Source organism: Peromyscus eremicus, chromosome 12 (assembly GCF_949786415.1).
Source record: "Peromyscus eremicus chromosome 12, PerEre_H2_v1, whole genome shotgun sequence".
Taxonomy (NCBI): Eukaryota; Metazoa; Chordata; class Mammalia; order Rodentia; family Cricetidae; genus Peromyscus; species Peromyscus eremicus.
The window spans coordinates 76127224-76147995 of NC_081428.1; the positions used below are offsets into that span (position 1 = coordinate 76127224).

Here is a 20772-nt window from a genome sequence, read left to right on the forward strand (position 1 = left end):
TCCTTCTGAGTCTGCCTTACCTCACTCAGGATGATATATTCTAGTTCCATCCATTTGCCTGCAAATTTCATTATGTCATTGTTTTTCTCTGCTGAGTAGTACTCCATTGTGTATATGTACCACATTTTCTTAATCCATTCTTCTGTTGAGGGACATCTAGGTTGTTTCCAGGTTAAATAATAATGCTGCTATGAACATAGTTGAGCATATGTCCTTGTGGTATGATTGAGTATTCCTTGGGTCTATGCCCAAGAGTGGTATAGCTGGGTCTAAAGGAAGATTGATTCCCAATTTTCGGAGAAACCACCATACTGATTTCCAAAGTGGCTACACCAGTTTACACTCCCACCAACAGTGGAGGAGTGTTCCCCTTGCTGCACATCCTCTCTAACATAAGCTATCTGTGGTGCTTTTGATCTTAGCCATTCTGACAGGTGTAAGATGGTATCTCAGAGTCATTTTGTTTTTCACAGCATTCAAGTTACCTGGAAAGGCAATGCAAATAGCCATCAGTAGATGCATATGTAAAGAAAATATCATGTGTCTGTACTGAGGATCATTAATTGACCATAAAGAAGAATGAAGTGTTGACACACTACAACATAGATGAGTCTGTAAATGTATTGAATGAAAGAAGCCCTACAAAGTCACTGCATTATTTTCTAATACCATTATTTTGAAATATCTAGGATATGACTTAGAGAGACAGAAAATGTGTCCTGGCTGCCCCTAGCAAGGGAGACTGGATATGACTGCTAAAGAACAAAGAGTTTCTCTTTAGGCTAGTAAAAATGTTGTGAATTTAGATGTTTGGTGTAAATACTATAAGTATTTTTAAATATGCTCAAAAGAAATGCTGAAACATTCTTTAAATGTATAAGTACACCATTCGTAAAGTGCTTACGGTATGAGCATAGAGTTAATCTCCCAGAACCTATGTAAAGAGATGCATACTAAGTCCTAGTGCTGAGAGATAGAGACAAGTGGATATCTAGGGTTCACTGGCCAGCCAGCCTAGCCTACTTTGTAAGCTCCAGACCAGTAAGAGACCCTGATCAAAAAACAAGGTGAACGGCACCTGAAAAATGAAATCCAAGGTTGACCTGAAACCTCTGTACACATATGCACCCACATACACACAGAATATATATATAATGTACAGCTAAGGAAATGAATTGGCTGCTCTGGGGCATATTGTGTCATGTAGAAAGGGGAACAGGCCAGCTAAAAACATTTTTAAAGTAGTTTTTTGTAGTAGTCAGATGTAGTACTTTACCTTCTCACACCTGATATATACATCACCTGGAACAGAAAGGGACCAGTAACCTTAAAGAAGGGAGATGCAGTAAAGATTAAAAAAGACTAATTTTCTCAGACACAGACCATATCTCTGCCACAGAGCTACCAGAAGCACAAGCTTGAACCCTTTTGGCTAAATAATGAGAATCTCAAAACCTTTTCTTTCTTTTTCTTCTATTCATGTAGAATAATTTCTCACTTGCCATGAAACTCCTGAAAGAGCTGCATAAAGATTCAAAAACGAGAGAGACTTGGCGAGTTCAGTGGACTCAGAGTTACTGCCAGCTAAGCCACTGCCGGAGCCGCACCCAGAGCCCCCGGGAACAAGTTCTCACTGTGCTCAAAACCGTCACACTGTTGGGTAATTAGGCTGTTATTGTCCACATAGATTTGAGAATGCTATTTTATATTGTCTTCAAAATCTATTCTTTGTGCTGCTTCATCTGAGAGCTTCACTCTGCCTTACGAACATTATAGTTATCAGTAAAGAGTGCCACAGATTGACGTCATCTCCTTAGGAGGAGAGCAGATCATCCAGCCCTAGGGGCAACATTCAGAGTTATGCTTACCTTTAAAATAAAATAGAAATTAAAACTTTTTCTCTTTAATACTTAACTTCCGTAGTTTTTAGCCTCTAAGCATGAGAGGAGAAAAGCTTCCTTGGTCATGTGTTGGATCTGACCCTCCTGCCATTCACCTCAGGGTAGGCAAGAGCACCACACAGGCTCTGTAAAGGTACCGAGAGAAAGACTATTTTCTCCACATGATCCCAGGGACAGAAAACATTCCTAGCACACATTTGTGGTAGCATACGCCTGTAGTTCCAGCACTGAGGAGGCTGAGGCAGGGTAATTGCCACAATTTTAAGACCAGCCAGTGTTATACAGGGAGACTGTCTCAAAAAAAAAAAAAGAAGAAGAAGAAGAAAGAAAGAAACAAAAGCAAGCAGAACAGGGAAGGCAGAAAATGGTCCTAGGGTTTCTGGAATCATGCTGATATTAAGGCTATGAGTACAGTTGTCTGGCATGTTTGATGCTCTGGGTTTGCTTTCTAGTGGGCACACTGCTGGGTGCTGCAGCTCAGAGTTCCTTGCCCAGCACCATGTGGTAAGAAGCAGAACTAGAATGCTTTTGTTTCATAAGCTATACACCATAGTATCAATTTAAAAATCTGTCCTGGGTTACTAATGCATATAAACAAATATGTTAATAAGAGCCATTTTCTGTTCTTTGCAACATATAAAACTAGGAATTTGATAAAATATGGATGATACTAGAAAGAAAGGTTATTCCTACTTTTAAACCTTAATTCTACAGATTTCAATGTTGACTTTTAACAAAAAACATTTTCTATTAGCAAGTTTAAGAAATTCTTCCATACCAATATGGGCAGAGGAGAGATACCCACCCACTCCAACCCTCCCACTAATGCCTGAAGACAGGTGGAGGAGCTGGTCCTGGGGTCATAAGAGCAGGAGGACTGTCCCTGCCCATCACCAGCTTCAATGGCCACTGAACCTCACCTGGACAACACAATAGAGCTGGCCCTGATGGTGTAGATGTGAGAGAGCCTCAGAACTGGCCCTACTCCTTGCTTATTGCTGGAAGAGGTGAATTAGCCAAAGCAATGCTAAAGAGCTCACCCTGGTGGTGAGGACAGGGCAGAACTGGCAGGTGAACCAACCTTGCAGCTGCCCAGGCCCAGATCCAGGGTTTTAACTGGGCCCACCCCAACATCCACCCCATCTGTGATCTGCTGGAGCATGTGAAGAGACCTGACTCACAGACCCAAAGCTGCAGGATCTCTGCAACACAGGGCCACAACAGGATATCCAAGAAGAGACCCAGTGAGGGCCCAGCATTGATAGTGTAGCAGAAAGCAGAGACCTTGAACCAGACCAATGACTCTTTGCAGTGACACTCGTAAGTAAAGATGTGTGAACAAAGGGAGGTCTACTGCATGACTCACTGTGTCACACTGCAGCTTCATGATGAGATTTTTAAGCCCCCCCCCCCCATATTTTCCTTTTTTCTCTTAAATTTTGTTTTATTTTGAGGGGGTACAGGGGCAGACGGTGGATGTAAAGGGATGGAGAAATGAATGAGATCGAGATACATGATGTAAAAAGACACATAGAATAAATTTTAAAAAGTTTAAAAAAAAAAAAGAAAATCTTTCATCAGAAAATGAAGACAAAAAACAAAGAAAAGAAAGTGAAGCCAAGTTCTTGTACCTCTAAGATTGTTTTAGTTAATATCTTAATTTAAAAAAAAAAACTTACTGACTGTAAATTTCTTCTTTTAAAAAAAAATCAATTTTTTTCTTTCCTTTTTTAATCCAACAGATGAAAGTAATATGTCAAGCTACTTAAACAAAAATATTCAGGCCTCTTGTGACCAGAACATTCTTTTGGGTACAACTTTCAGGATCATGGCTGATGCTCTCCACAGGGAACCAGCCTGCCTGTCTGACCTGGAGGAGAGCAAGGCCAAATCAATCTTGGCACTTTCTGGGTCTAATGCAGAGAGCACAGAGAAGGTAAGAAAAAAATGGAAGCGGGTCAGTCCTTACACTGTGTCTCTTTTATGTGCTGCCCTCAGGACAAAGTGAAGGAGCAATGAGAAAGCGTTCTTCTGTGGATTTAAAATGTGGTGCAAGCCTCGCATTTGGGAGCTACCATTAGGCACAGCCTAACCGAGACCTGGTCTTAAAAACACAGTTAAAATGAAAATGATGAAAATAAAATGAAATGATTGGCAACTGTCACTTCAAGTTTCTTATGTGGAAAACTGACATAATCCATGTTATTTGACATAATCCTATTTGTTATTTGAATTATGTCTTTTTGTTTGTTTGTTTTTTGTTTTGTTGGTTTTTGAGCCAGTGTCATATGTATACCAAGCATGTCTTAAACTTGCTGTGTAACCAAGGATGGATTTGAATTTCCTCTACTTCCCATGTGCTAGGATTAGAGGTGTGTGACACCGCACCTAGTTTATGTGGTACTGTGGACTGAACCCAGGGCTTCAGGAAAACTAAGCAAGCACTCTACCAACTGAGCTACATCCCAGCCCCTTGAATAATACAGGGGATTTGTTATTGTTTTGTTGTTTTATTTTTTTTAAACTATCCTGAAACTGATTATGTAGACCAGGTTGGCTTGGAATTTAGAACAATCCTTCTACTTCTGCATCCTGAATACTGGGATTACATGCCCAACTTAGTAATGCAAATCTTTAAAACAAGCTTTTGTTGGAGTAGTGAGTAGTTCTTCCATGAGTTTGTATATGAAATTTCATCACTAATTTCTGTTGAGATGGTTTCTCCACCATCTTGTAGGATAAAACAGCCATTTCTGCTTTTGTACTTATTGTGAGCAGTGGTGAGGTTGTTATTTCTTTTTGGTTTTCAGATAATTTTTTATTTTTAATAGTTAGCTTCTTCATCTTCTGTCATGCCTCAGTGCAATCATGTTGTCCTGTCTTCTCCCTTTTTAATGTCACTGATACCTTTGCAGGACATGAGCATACAGCACCAGCTTTCATCAATTTTTTTTAATCCCAGTGGAGTTCACAGTCCCTTAGACTGGCCCAATTCTGCATGGCTCGTTGACTAACGGGCATGTTCTCTTTAGTTTGTCTGGTTGTTGTATGCTCCAGATTTTACTGGGATTACTTACTGCCTTGCATCCAGAGCACATGTGCCTGCACACACAACACACACACACACACACACACACACACACACACACACACACACACCACAGTTAATGTAGCTTTAATAATGTATATATTGCTTACTTTATTTAAAAAAAAGGGGGTCTCACTGTTGACTAGGTGACATCAAACTCTTGGGCCCCAGGGATTCCCTTGCCTCAGTTGGGACTGCACATACCACACCTAACTTCTCAGTGTTGTTTCGAACCTATTTATTGATCTAGTCATGCATCTTCTGAATTCCAGGTAATTTCAGGCCTGTACCAGAGAGCATTCCATCACTTCTCCAAGGCTGTGCAGTCAGCTGAAGAGGAAAACCAGCTTTCCTGCAGGGGCCATGAGGCTGCAACTGAGCAGGCCCATGCTTATATGACACTGGTAGGTTTCTGTGACCAACAGCTCCGAAAGGTAGAAGAGAGTGCATCCAGTGCATCACAGAAGAGAAGTAGAGGTTAGTGTTCTATATGTCACCTTGAAAAATGTATAGATGATTTTGGTCTCTCGTGTGTGTGTGTGTGTGTGTGTGTGTGTGTGTGTGTGTGTGTTTCAAATGACAGATATTTTGCTTTGTAAGATCTTTAGAGATGATAATATATCTAAGCAACACAACTGCATTCAATAAAATCTCTTTATTTATTGGCAGTTCCGGGGTTTCAACCAGCCTTGATAATGCTGGGCAAGAACTGCACCATTGAGCTAAGACTCCATTCCTTAGCTTTCAGGGACAATGTCTCTGTAGCACAGGCCAGCCTTGAACTTGCCATTCTGCTCTGCCTGCCAGGTTGGCATTGCAAGTGCAAGCCTTTGCACCTAACTCATTTGTTTCACGTCACTTATTTTACTTGCCATTTGTTACTGGTTCATGTGGTTTGCCTCTTGCTCTGGGAATAAAATCAGGAGCATCATCCAGCATGTGCTCTCAGTCCAGGATGAAAACTGCTTCCTAAAAGATTAGACAAATGTGTGTGACATTTCTTAACTGAAAAAAAAGTACTAGAGAGGGAACAGTGACAGACTAAAAAAAAGCAGCCAAAAAAGGGAAATTAAGTATTTGTCGCATTTATGGTTATGTGCTAACTTTGCTGTCTTTGATTCTGTAGAACTGGAAGCATATCCAGCACTTGTGGTGGAGAAACTGTTGAGAGCATTAAAGTTAAACTCTTCCGAAGCCAGGCTGAAATTTCCTAGACTACTTCAGATTATAGAACAGTATTCAGAGGAGACCTTAAACTTAATGAAAAAAGAGGTTGGTATCCTTGAGAGTGGAAGAGAACTTTTCAGGAATTAAAGACACATGTTTGCTTATATCCAGACTCAGTGTGTATAATACACATGTTCTGGCCTTTTTTTTAAACCTTGGTGTGTGTACACATGCTACATCATGCATGTGGAGGTCAGAGAACAACACTGGATATCATTCCTCACCTTCTGCCCTGTGTTTGCCACTTGATGTGATTCTCCTATTTTTTCCTGCATCTGAGGACTCCAGATGAGTGCCACATCACCTCTGACTTCACGTGGGCTCTGAGGATCCAGATTCAGCCCCTCCTCATGCTAGTACAGCATGTGCTTTGCTCACTGAGCCACCTGCACAGCACCATAGTACAGCTTTTCCAACCAACACTGAGTTCTGCTGTATGCTGAGTATACAGTGGATTAAAGGAGTATGAATGTTCACATTTACCTATTTTCCTTTGTGAGTATAGTAAGAACTATATCTGAACAAGAACCAATCAAGGAGGAATATTTTTGGAACAAAGATGGGAGCTTTATGTGTAATTTTGCAACCCACACAGATGAAACTGTAGTCTGTAACATCTGTTGGTATCTTAGCCTAAGGAGAAGACTAAGTGGGAATTGAGAGGTTCATGTATGCACATATAACAGCCTGCAGCCTCCATACCCTTGTTCCATGACTCACTTGGGGATACACATGCTGGCCTTGCCCATGCCCCATGGGTCCTGTCTGTATAAGGAGGCTCCATCTGTACAAGAATAGGGCCATATGAAAAGTTCCTTCATATTTTTAGATTTATAACTAGAAAATAAACCCAAACTTTGACTTGAAAAATAAGAACTGAGAAAGGACTAACTGGTACCTACTACTTTATGTAGCAAGATCTTGTATTTTGTGTGTGTGCATGAGTGCCCAGGCTAAAGGTCTATTTCCTGTGTCTTCCTCAGCTACTGTCCACATTTTCTTTTGAGACAGAGTCTCTCCCTGAGCCTGCAGCTTGCCAATTCAGCTAGACTGGCTGGCTTACAGCTCCCTGTCCCCATTTTCTCCTGGCTCTGCCCCCCAGCACTGAGGTTACAGGTCCATGCTACTGCACCTCATTTTTCCATAGGTATTGGAGACTGAACTCACTTCTATTTTACGAACTGAGCCATCTCCCTAGCTCTGTATAACAAAATCTTAGATAATGTTCGTCTGTAAGCCATGCTGTCAGAACTCTTACCCCATGAGAGCCTAATTATTCAAGATAACACGGTAAGTAAAATAGAATATATAGCTTTACAAAAATGAGGTAAATTGGTCTTTGTTAATTTTATATTCCTGTAATGAGAGACATCATGTACAAGGCAACTTATAGAAGACTATTTTTGGAGGGGTTTCAGTATCAGGATTCGAGTCCATGACCATGACAGTCCTAGGAGCATGACTGCAAGCAGGCAGACATGGAATGGCACTGGAGCAGTAAGTGAAAGCTCACATCTTAAGACACAACCACAATGCAGTCAGGGGGCACACTGTGAATGGTAGGAGTCTTTTGAAATCTCAAAGCCCACCCCCAACACACCTCCTCTAACAAGACCATAACTTCCTAACCTTCCCCGACAGTTCTACCAGTTGGGGACCAAACATTTAAATATATGAGCTTGTGGGGACCATTCTCATTCAGACCACCACAGCAGGTATGATCCCATTCTTTGAGCAAAGAATATGTATATACTTGTACAGAAAATGCTTAGAAGAATCCAGTGGTTCCTTAGCAAAAGAGAGCTAAGAAAGAGACAACATATAAGACATTTCATATGAAACATATTTTACTTTTATAGCCTTTATAGTAAATAGTGCCAAGTGTTTCATTCATTTTCAAACTATAGTTTTCTGAATTTTAGATTTCATCCATTCCTTGCTGGCAGTTCATTGGCTGGATCAGCCACATGGTGGCCTTACTGGACAAAGAGGAAGCCATTGCAGTACAACACACCGTGGAAGAGATTGCTGATAACTACCCACAGGCCATTATCTACCCTTTTATAATAAGCAGTGAAAGCTACTCCTTTACACATACTTCTTCTGGACATAAGAATAAAGCATTTGTTGAAAGGTAATGTTTCGGTATTGGGTTGATAAGATACTATAGGGTATAAAAATTTTGTGTGGTAAAAACAAAAACATGCAAATACATTTGATGTGTTCATGAGGCGTAGAAATTCTTAAACATCTCTTGAGTTTATCTTCTCTCCATATACTTATTAGAGAATTTCTCTCCTTTTGAAAATATTGTTTGTCTTAGGTGCTTGCCTACATGCCCATAGTTAATAATCTTTTGCATAATACAGACTAGATGAGATGCTTTTTGCAATCAGTTCTTGTCCTAGTTAGTTTGCTTTTATAAATTTGACATAAGCTAGGGTCATTTGAGAAGCGAGAGCCTCAATTGAGAAAATGATCCAATCTGATTAGCCCTGAGGGGCATTTTCTTGATTAATGATTGATAAGGTAGGGCCCAGTTCCAGTGGATGGTGTCACTCCTGGGCAGTTAGTCCTGGGTTGCATAAGAAAGCAAGCTGAGCAAACCAGGCTTAAGGAACAAGCCAGTAAGCAGCATCCCTCCATGGCCTCTTCTTCAGTTCCTGACTCCAGGTTCCTGTCTTGAGATCAAGCCCTGACTTCCCCAGGATAATCTGTTCCCTGAGAGCTATAAGCTGAGGTGAACCCTCTTCCCATCCCCAAGTTGCTTCTGTTTTTGGTGTTTATCACAGCAGTAGAACCCCCAGCTGAGACTGCTCTGAAGCTGCCCTTTAAGATATATTGGGATGTTGGCATGGTGATGCATGCTTGTATTCACAAATACTCTGGAACCTGTGACAGGAGACTCTGAAGTTGGAGGGCAGCCTGAGCTATATATAAACAACATACCACAAATAATAGATGAAAATGTAATAATATAAATCCAGAGAAACTAGGGAGATGGCTTAGTGGGTAAAAGCGCTTATTCTGCAAGCATAACTTGAATTCCATTCCCCAGCACCCATGGCTATATGTACCTGTAAATTGGGGGGGGGGGGGGGACAGAGACAGGCAGCCTAAGCAAAACAATGAGCTTTGAATTTATTGAGAGACTGTCTCAAGGAAATAAGGCAGAAAGTGAGACACCCACTTCTGCTTTGGCCTCTATCTGTGCACACATAAGTACACACACTCAAATATTCATGTATATATCACATGGTGTGTATATAGGTATGTATACATACCCATGCATACGTACAAAGAGACATTCCTCTTCTGAATTAGGGTACAACAGATAGCCTGAAGTATCATCTTTTTCACTGTTTTGGTTATTTATAGGTTGAGACCAATGGCATAATGAGCTTTGGTGTGATTTTTACAAGAATACTTTGTAAATGCATTGTTTCCTGGGCACATCCTCCATCAAGAGGTGTTTTGTGCATCAAGCATCGGTAAACCCAATTCCAAACACCAAACACTACTAAATATTAAGCCATTCATTGACCTCAGAATAACAGTACCTGAATCTTACCCTTAAGTAGGTTTTCCAACTCCCCCCAATACAAAAACATTGGAATTAGATAACATGAATAAACAGAATATTCTACTCAATAACTATAGAATATACATTCTTCTTAACAACCTATGGGACTTTTTCCAAAATAGACCATATTTTAGGACACTGAGTCTTAATAAATATTGAATAAATTAAAATAATCTAACTGGTGACAATGAAATCAAACTATAAATTAATGAGAAACTATAGTTTTTAATTTAGTAGTTTGTAGTTGTAAACAATATACAAACTAATGGAGACTAAACAATGCACTATTGAATAGTGAGTGGGTTATTGAAGAAATCAGGAGAAAAGTTTTTATATTCCTAGAATTAAAGTGCAAACACACCAGAGCCTATGGAAAACAAAAGATTCTAAGAAGGAAGTATATAGTTGTAAGTGCCTACTTTATGAAATTAGAGAGATCGCAAACAACTTAATGATACATCTTAAGGTCTTAGAAAACTAAAAATAAGCCAAGCCCAAAATCAATAGATGATAGTAAATAATAGCAGTCAGAGCACAAATTAATGAAATAGAAATATTGTTTTTAACTTCAGCACAGTGGCTACATCTTAATCTACTGCTATTTCAGCCAGCAACTGTGCTCTGCAGCTACTGGCCTCCTTCTCTGGCAATAGCCCAACTGCTCAGGCCACAGCATGGTGGGAATTCTGTTTCCACAGGCACTGGCTCTGTTCCTGCCCCTACAGGTAGCTTTAACTAAATCTATATCATTGTATTTATAAATAAGACTCAACATTCAAAGGCTGGGTTAAAAATCTGCTAGGTCAGAGAGGTTGAGTAGCAACTAGCTAACCTTTCCTTGCTGGTGTCTCCCAAAAGGCATGCCCTTCCACTCCACCTAAACAAAAAAAGCTGCACCACCCAAAATCCCTCCCTACTACTTCCGGTACATCTCTATCTCTTCCAGATGCCCTCTGATGCTCTATGATTACTTTCTGTCAACTAGTTGCTAACTCAACCTCCTGACCCAAGGTTAATTTTATTAATTAATGCAAATACAAACTTGGGGTTCACAGTATGATCAAATATCCCCCAACATAGAAACAAAAAGAAAAATACAAAAGAAAGCACTGAAACAGAAGATTAATGTCTCAAATAGACTACTCAAAAAAACCAAATACCAAAAAACCCACACAATCCAACCAGTAAATGGGTTCATGAAGTGAGCTGTAATAAGCAAACATATGCAAGTATCTCTGTAAATATATGGATTGTTACAAGTATATTCACAAGCATATATAGCTAGATCATATGGTAGTTCTATTTCTTTGTGTTTTGCTGTTGTCCTGACATAGGGTTTCACTATGTAGCTCACAAGCTCTATTTTTTGTTTTCCTGGTGTATGTTTTTGAAACCTTTGTCAAAGATTTGGTCACTGCACGTACCAAGTGGATTTATATATGGGTCCTCTATTCCATTTTTCTACCTGTTTGTTTTTGTGTAAGTGTCGTGCAGTTTTTGTTACTATGGCTCTGTGGGGATACCTCCAACATTGTTCTTTTTGCCAGGGCTACATAATGAAACCCTATCTCCAGACAGTAACAGGAACAAACCAAAAAAATAGACCTACTACATTGTCCATCTAAACTGTTCCTGTGAATGTACTGTTAAGAAGCCACATAACTGCAAAGACCTGCGTATCTTTATGTACTGTGGCACTGTCAACAGTTAGTTGATGAACTCAGCCTAAGTGTCTATGAATGTGAATGAATAAACAATGTGTGATGTATCATAGTTTTATTCAACCATAAAGAAAAACAAAATTGTATTGTTTGCATGAAAATGAATAGAATGAGGGATCATCATATATCAAGAGAAATAAGCCAGACTCAAGCCAGGTGGTATTGGTGCACACCTTTAATCCCAGCACTCGGGAGGCAGAGCCAGGTGGATCTCTGTGAGTTCAAGGCCAGCTTGGGCTACAGATTGAGTTCTAGGACAGGCTCCAAAGCTACACAGAGAAACCCTGTCTCGAAAAACAAAACAAAACAAAACAAAAAAACCAAACTCAAACAAATAGCCTCACTTTCATATGTATATCCATCTGGCATGCAAGTAGAAGCAAAATTGTCTGAGAAAAGGAAAGATACTCATGGGAGGGAGAAAAAGTAGAGGATATAGGAAGCAGAGATGGTCAAAGTCCATAGTATACTTGGATAAATTATCTTTATGAAATCCATCACTGTGTATGAATATATGAATATGTTGTGCTGGCCCCCAACCATAAAATTATTTTCATTGCTACTTCATAACTGTAATTTGGCTACTGTTATGAATCACAGTGTATCTGATATACAAGATATCTAATATGCAACCCCTGTGAAAGGGTCATTCAACCTTCCAGAGGGTCTCAACCCACGGGTTGAGAACCACTGCTTTAAAGAGCAGATGTTAATCTAATGTTGCATATAATTTTCAAATCACTACTTCCCTGGAACAGTAGTTGCTCTGTGTGTGTGTGTGTGTGTGTGTGTGTGTGTGTGTGTGTGTGTGTGTGTGTGTGTGTAGGACATGAGTTTATGTGTATACTTATATGTAAACATATCCAGAAAGTACATGTTCTAAATCTATATTTTAAATATGTAAAAAAAAAAAAAAAAAAGTCCCTGGTCATTAGAAAATGTTTAATTACCTAAACCTAGTGGTGTTGGTGGTGGCAGTGTTTTGAGACAGGGTCTCTGTATATATCCCTCACTGTCCTGAAACTCTCTGTGTAGACCAGGGTGGCCTTGAATTCATAGAGATCCACCTGCTTCTACCTCTGAGTGCTAGGATTAAAGATGTGTGCCACCATGCTTGGCCTAAACCTGGTAATTTTTTATAGGATAAAAAGTAAACTTGATCAAGGAGGAGAGATTCAAGATTTTATTAATGCCCTAGATCAGCTCTCCAATCCAGATCTGCTCTTTAAGGTAAGAAAACAACCTTTAACAATAAAAATTAATGCGGATAGCATTTGTGTATAGTCTAGCTTCTTTCTTGATTCTTTTTTCTCTCTTTTGGCACAGGACTGGGTTAAAGATATAAACCATGAACTAGGAAAGAATCCTGTGAATAAAAATAATATTGAAAAACTGTATAAAAGGATGCACACTGCCTTGGGTGACCTTCAGGCTCCAGGCCTGGGGCCATTCAGAAGGAGGTTCATACAGGTATGAATAGATAGAATTGCCTTGATGGTAGCAACAGCGTTCACATTTGATTGGGTTCTGACTCTTGTTTGAGCTTGCTTTAGATCTGATGTCTTCTGCAAGATACAGTAATTGAGTATGTTTCCATTCAGTGGTAACAAGTGGGTCAGTAGACAAAGCTTTTAGGTTCTAGTATGTTCCCTTCATGCTCAGATTCTGATATCTGAAGATTGCATGTAGTTCAGTATTTGTAACTCTCAGGATGATTTAGGTATTAGATCAAGAAAGTATTTCTGTCTTACATAAGATGATAAGTATTCTGAAGCATATAGTTTAGGGCAACAGTTTGGTTGCTTAGAGACACAGTGTAGACCCAGTGCCCAGGGCCATAGGGATCATGTGACCAACACTGCTTATAAAAAGCTATATTTCAGACAGGTGTGACAGAGGGAGATCTGTTTTAGTTATTCTAGAGTTGGAAAGAGTTCTGAAGTGAGGGGCACTGTAGCTGGAGTTTTCCTGCCTGGCCCACAGTCAGGATAAATCTCTCTCACCCGCCAGTCCCACAGCCACTCAGACCCAACCAAGTAAACACAGAGACTTATATTGGTTACAAACTGTATGGCCGTGGCAGGCTTCTTGCTAACTGTTCTCATAGCTTAAATTAATCCATTTCTATAAATCTATACCTTGCCACATGGCTTGTGGCTTACCGGCATCTTTACATGCTGTTTCTCATCGTGGTGGCTGGCAGTGTCTCTCTGACTCAGCCTTCCACTTCCCAGCTTTATTCTCCTCCTTGCCCCGCCTATACTTCCTGCCTAGCCAACGGCCAATCAGTGTTTTATTGATTAATCAGCAACACATTTGCCATACATCCCACAGCAGGGCACTCTTTTATTTTGTTTCTTTTTTTAATTTTGAAAAAATTTTACATGCAATATATTTTGATCATGTTTTCCCATCCCTCAATTTCTATGATATCTTCCCTACCTGCCTACACATTGAACTTTATGTTCTTTTTGTCTCTTTAAAAAAAAAAAAACCCACAAAAACAAAAATCAAATGAGAAAAAATAAATAAACCAAAGATACCTAAAACAAAAAGTCTAAAATATGCCATTGAGTTCATTTTGTGTTCACCGTCTACTGCTGGGCATGGGGCCTACCCTAAAGTGTGATTGTATAACCAGTGAGACTCCATTGGAGAAAACCAATTTTTCCTTTGCAAGCAGGTATCAATTGCAGATAGCTTCTTGGCTAGGGGTGGGACCCTATCTCCACTTCCCCTTCTCAGTGATAGAATTCTGGCTTGAACCTGTGCAAATCTATACAATCTCTGTGAGTTCATATGTGTATCAGTCCTGTTGTGTCTGGAAGACACTGTTTCCTTGGAGTTATCCATCACCTCTGGCTCTTAAAATCTTTCCACTTTTTCTTCCACCATGAGTCTTGGGGAGAGATGTTTGTTGAAGACATTTAGGACTGGGTGCTCCAAATTCTCTCCCACTCTGCATATTGTCCAGCTGAAGGTCTCTGATAATTCCTATCAACTGAAAAAAAAAAAAAGCTTCTCTGATGTAGGTGGAGTGAGGCACTAATCTTTTTGTATTGTGACTCATTTTATTGCTGTGTTCCTTTAGTAGAATAATAGTGGATTTTCCCCTAGCCCATGAGCTATCTGGTCTCAGATTTTTGGTCATTTTGGCAGTGTCATGTATGGGTTGCATCTAATGGATTGGTCCTTGAATCAAAAAGCAATTGGTTACTCCCATAGCATTTTTACAGCTATTGCACAGTATATTTTTCAAGCAGGTTGCTGTTGTAGGTCACAGGGTTTATAGCTGGGTGATATTAATGATTACCTTTCTCCTCTGTTAGTGTAAAAAGTACCTTCCAGTTATACTAATTAGTAGGGTAAATCTTTTAGTTAGGCACCAGATTGACTTTTCCATGTGAGATAACCTAAGTAAGTGTTGTCTTCAGCAGCAGAGCTTCATCATCAGTTTATGGAGAGTAAAAGCTTCCCTGTGATGTTGGGGGTTTCCATGGGGCCATTTTAGCCAATGATTTATCAAGATGTAACCTTTTTCCTGACACTGGAGGTTTTACTTGGTGACATAAGATAGCTAGTTGATATCGTCTCTCCTATTATTTGTTGGCTATGTTTAGATTCCTTTCATATAAATATATATTTTGGGAAGCTTCTACAGTAGTAGATTTTCATATTTTTTCAAATGGCCTTTAGTGTTAGTTGGCTCTTCCCATGTTCCCTCCTTTACCCTTCTCTCCTATTCTCCTATTTAGTCCTCTATTCTAGTTTATCCTTTGTCCCTTTATAAAAACATATTCTATTTCCCCCTCCTTGGGAGATCCAGTACTACTCCCAAAGTCCCTACTTACTAGATAGTTACCTAACCTCTGTAGTTATATGGATAGTGGCACACCTATCAAAGGCTTAAAAGCTAACATCTATATATAAGAGAAAACATACAATATTTGTCTTTTGGAGTTTGGAATATCTCACTCAGGATGATTATTTTTTTCTAGCTTCATCTATTTAAATCTCATAATTTCACGTTTCTTAACAATTGAATAATACTATTCCATTGTGTATAAATGTACCATATTGTCATTATCCATTCATGAGTTGATGGACATCTAGTCTGTTTGCAACTTCTGGGTATTATAAATAGAGCAACAATGAACATGGATGAGTAAGTATCTCTATAGTAGAATAAAGAGTCCTTGGGGTATATGCCCAAGAATACTAAAGTTGGATCTTGAAGTAGATCTATTTTCAGTTTCCTGAGGAACCACCACACTGATTTTGGTAATGGCTTTGCCAAGTCCGCTCATCCACCAGCAATAAATAAGTGTTCCCTTTTCACCACATCCTCATAAGATGAAATATTAAAGTAGTTTTAATTTGTATTTCTCTAATGGTTAAGAATGTTGAACATTCCTTTATGTGTTTTCAGCCATTTGTGTTCATCTTTTGAGAACTCTCTGCTTATTTCTGCACCCCATTTTTAAAATCAGTTATTTCTCTATCAGATATATATAATTCTTAAAAATCTTTTTCCAGTCTGTAGCCTTCTGTTTTGCTCTCATAATGGTGTCCTTTGCTGTACAGAAGCAGCTTCATGAGGTCCCATTTATTAATTGTGTTGGTCTCTCTGCCTGTGCTATTGGTGTCTTGTTCAGAAAATCTTTTCCTGTGCCAATGAGTTCAAGCCTATTCCCTGCTTTCATTTCTATCAGATTCAGAGTATATGGCCTTATGAAGGTCTTTGATATACTTGGTGTTGAGTTTTGTGCAGAATGATAGATAGAAATCTATTTTCATTCTTCTGTAGAAGAATGTAATATAATATATATAATAATATAGCCAAACCAGTTTGGCCTGTACCTTTTCTTGAAGATGCTGCCTTTTCTCCAGTATGCATTTTTGTCTTCTTTGTCAAAATTCTGATGTCCATAGGTATGTGAACTTATGTCTGGGTCTTCAATTCAGTTTAATTGATTAATATTTTGATGCCAATACCATGCTGTTTTTATTACTATAGTTCTGTAGTACAACTGGGATGTTTATACCTCCAGCAGTTCTTTCATTATTCCGGATTATTTTTTCAATTTCTGTGAAGAATTGTGTTGGAATTTTCTTGGTTGAATTTTTTTTAATTTTATTTTATTTTATTTTACAATATAATTTAATTTTACATATCAGCCACGAATTCCCTTGTTCTCCCCCCTCCCGCCCCCCTCCCCTTCCCCCCAGCCCACCTCCCATTCCCATCTCCTCCAGGGCAAAGACTCCCCCAAGGATTGAGATGAACCTGGAAGACTCAGTCCAGGCAGGTCTAGTCCCCTCCTCCCAGGCTGAGCCAAGCGTCCCTACATAAGCCCCAGGTTTCAAACAGCCAACTCATGCACTGAGCACAGGACCCGGACCCACTGCCTGGATGCCTATAGATTGCTTTTAGTTGGATGATCACTTTCACTATATTATTCCTACTGATCCATGAGAATTGGAGATCATTCCATCTTCTGGTTTCTTCTTCAATTTCTTTCTTCAATGTCTTAAACTTTTTATTATACAAGGCTTTCACTTGCTTGGTTGAAGTTAACCCCATATATATATATATGGAGGGAGGGAGGGAGGGAGAGAGGGAAGGAGGGAGGAGGGGGCTATTGTGAAAGGTACTATTTCTCTGATTCCTTTCTCAGTCCATTTGTCATTTGTATATAGGAAAGCTACTGATTTTTGAGTGTTAATTCTCTATCCTGATACTTCACTGAAAGTTCTTATCAGCTGTAGAAGTTTCCTAGTGGAGTTTTTACCATTTTTTAATGTGTAAAATCCTATCATCTGTAAATAAAGATATTTTGGCTTCTTTTCTATTTGCATCCCTCGGTCTCCTTCACTTGTGTTACTACTCTAGCCTAGACAGTGGTTCTCAACCTGTGGGTCATGACCCTTTGGGGATCAAATGACTTTCACGGAGGTCATTTAAGACCATCGGCTAACATTACAGTTTATAATAGTAGCAAAATTGCAGTAATGAAGTAGCAATAAAAATAATTTTATGGTTGTGGTCACCACAACATAAAGAACTGTATTAAAGGGAGGGATCAATCCCAGCATTAGGAAGGTTGAGAACCACTGAGCTAAGATTTTAAGTACTATATTGAATAGGTATGGAGAGAGAGGACAACCATGTCTTGTTCCTGATATTAGTGGAAGTGCTTTGAGTTTCTTTCCATTTAGATTGCTGTTAGTTGTAGGCTTTCTGTGAATTCCTTTAACTATGCTGAGGTTAGTCCCTTGTATCCCCAGTCCCTCAGGACTTTTATCATGAAGGGTGTTGGGCTTTGTCACTGGCCTTTTCCAATCTAACAGGATGATCATGTGGTTTTTATCTTTAGTTTTTATGTGATAGATGAAGATTATTGATTTACATATGTTTTGCCATCTTTGAATTTCTGAGGATGACCACCAATTTGATCATGTTGAATAGTCTTTTTGATATGTTCCTAAATAGGTTTGCAAGTATTTTATTGAGAATTTCTTGCAACTCTGCTCATAAGAACATTTATATGTAATTTTTTTTTGATTGGGTCCTTGTGTGGATTTTGTATCACGGTGATATTCATTATCTTCATTAAAAGAATTAAGAAATGTCCCTTGTCGGGCTGTAGTGGTGCACACTTTTAATCCCATCACTTAGGAGGCAGAGCCAGGTGGATCTCTGTGAGTTCAAGGCCAGCCTGGTCTATAGAGCATGATCCAAGACAGGCACCAAAACTACACAGAGAAACCCTGTCGAAGAAGAAGAAAGAAGAAGAAAGAAGAAGAAGAAGAAGAAGAAGAAGAAGAAGAAGAAGAAGAAGAAGAAAAGAAAGAAAGAAAGAAAGAAAGAAAGAAAGAAAGAAAGAAAGAAAGAAAAAGAGAAAGAAATGTCCCTTCAGTTTTATTTTGTGGAATAATTTGAGTTTTGGTGTTAGCTTTTCTTTGAAGGTCTGGTAGAATTCTACACTTAATCTATCTGGCCCTGGGCTTTCTTTGGTTGGGAGACTTTTAATTACTGCTACTATTTCACCTGGGGTTATGGGTTTGTTTAAATTGCTTAGCTGATCTTGCTTTAACTCTGATAGGTGGTGTATATCAAGAGATTTACCCATTTCTTCTAGATTTTGCAGTTTGGTGAACTACAGATTTTTAAAGTATATCCTTATGATTCTCTGGGTTTTCTCAGTTTCTGTTGTGGATTTTCCCCTTTTTATCTATAATTTTATTATTTTGGATATCGTCTGTCCATTTTTTTAGTTAATTTGGTTAAGGGTTTGTCAATCTTGTTGATTTCCTCACAGAACCAACCAAATTTAATTGTAATTATTTAATTAAATTTTAATTATTTAATTTTATTGGTTGTTTTTTGCTTTGTTTTGTTTGTTTGTATATCATTGATTTCAGCACTGGGTTTTATTATTTATTCCCATCTACTCTTTTGGGGCATTATTTCTTCTTGTTCTAGAGTTTTCATGTATGTCACTAATGTAGTAATATGAGATCTCCACTTTTTTGATGTAGGCACTGTAGGTGATTGTGTTGCAACTCTGAGGGAAAGGTATCCTGACTGGGAAGTCAGGTGACACCTTGACTGTCTAGGACAGCTCTGGCAACTGGAACTGCAATGAGACAGCTCAGCTCTGAAGGGAAAGGTATTCTGACTGTTCGGGAGTCAGGCTATACCTGGTGTGGTGGGAGGTGATCTCCCGGCAGGATATAGCAATCCTGCTCCTCTCCTGGAGAGCCTACAGCTGAGCTTTGGTCAGTCCCCACTTTAGGGGGCTTCCTGGCAGAGCTCTGCTTCTTCTCTAGCCCAAAATGTTGCTTCTTTTGTTGCACTCTGCTAAAAGGAAAACCCCTGCAAAAATGTAGCAATCTCCTCCAGCTCAGGCAAAAAGTTGTTACTTTTTCTGCTCCACCTTGCTCAGCCCCCTAAGGGACATCTCTGCAAGGTTTTTTTCTGCTCAGTCTACTAAGGGACATCTTAGCAAGGTTCTTCTTCTCTGTGGCGACGAATGAAGATCTTCACACCCAAACCTCTTTTGAGAAAGAGATTTATTTGGGCAAGAAGAGTCCAGGAGAGTGGCTGCCTCTACCATGGTGGGAAAGAGCAGCCCACAACTGACCAGGCAGGGTGGTTTATATAGGATCTCTTGAGGGCGGAGTTTCTCCAGGGAGAAGATTTTCTGTTCAGGGATTGGTTAATTTTTTTCTGCTCAGGGGCTGGTTAGTTTTGTAGGCTAGGAGCAGAGATGGCTCTGATCTCAGAGCCAAATTGTATTTCACTGGCCTTTCTTAGCTTTTGGACTCTAATTCTAAGGCCAGGGCATATTTCTTTCACTGGCTGTGAGTCTAGGGACAAAGTATGTTTCTTTGGCACGGGTTTCAGAGTAAGGGCATGTTTCTTTGGTTCTGGGTTTGGGTATAAAGTGCTTCTTTCTCTGGCTCCGGTCCCAGATTCGGGGTGTGTTTCTTTCACTTCAGGGCTCCAGTGTCAGGGTGGATTTCTTTAGCCAGCCCCTACAGGCACTTGGTGCTATGAACTTACCTCTTACAACTGCCTTCATTGTATCCAACAGGTTTGAGTATGTTGCATTTTCATTCTCATTCAATTATTTAAAAATTTTAATTTCCTTCATAATTTTTGCCTTGACCAATTTTCATTCAGTTGTAAATTGTTCAGTTTCTATACTGTCTGATTATTTCTGTTGTTGGTATTCAGCTTTAATCTGTGATGGTCAGATTTAATTTTCTTAAATTTTAATTTTAATTATTTCAATTTTTTCATATTTATGTTTCCTTGTATCTAGGTCTTATGACCTAATATGTGGTCAATTTTGGAGAAAATTCCATGAGCTGCTGAGGAGAAAGTATGAACTTTTGTTTTGGGGTGAAATATTCTGTAGATATCTACTAGGTCCATTTGATTTATGAAGTTATTTAACTCTGGAATTCCTCTGTTTAGTTTTTGTCTACATGACTTGTCTTTTCTGAAAGTGGGGTAGTAAAGTCTCCCACTGTCAGTGTGAGAGGGTCAATATGTGATTTAAGCTGTAGTAGTGTTTCTTTTATGAACTTGGGTGCCCTTGTGTTTTGTGCATAGATTTTTACAATTATAATATCCTTTTGGTGGATTTTTCCTTTAATTATGTAGTGTCCTTCCTTATCCTGATTAGTTTAGGTTTGAAGTCTATTTTGTCAGTAGTATAATGGCTACACCTGCTTGTTTCT

At 39.2% G+C, this 20772-nt stretch overlaps 1 protein-coding gene across 1 annotated transcript in view; it reads left to right on the forward strand.

Moving 5' to 3' along the window:
* Positions 1–20772, forward strand: part of Prkdc (protein kinase, DNA-activated, catalytic subunit) — a 221554-nt gene that overhangs the window by 180486 nt on the left and 20296 nt on the right. Inside the window, exons 70-76 of the mRNA XM_059277873.1 lie at positions 1486–1660; positions 3644–3837; positions 5262–5466; positions 6116–6261; positions 8139–8350; positions 12663–12750; positions 12847–12990. Coding sequence (XP_059133856.1) covers positions 1486–1660; positions 3644–3837; positions 5262–5466; positions 6116–6261; positions 8139–8350; positions 12663–12750; positions 12847–12990 — 1164 coding nt within the window. The remainder of the gene's footprint in view (positions 1–1485; positions 1661–3643; positions 3838–5261; positions 5467–6115; positions 6262–8138; positions 8351–12662; positions 12751–12846; positions 12991–20772) is intronic.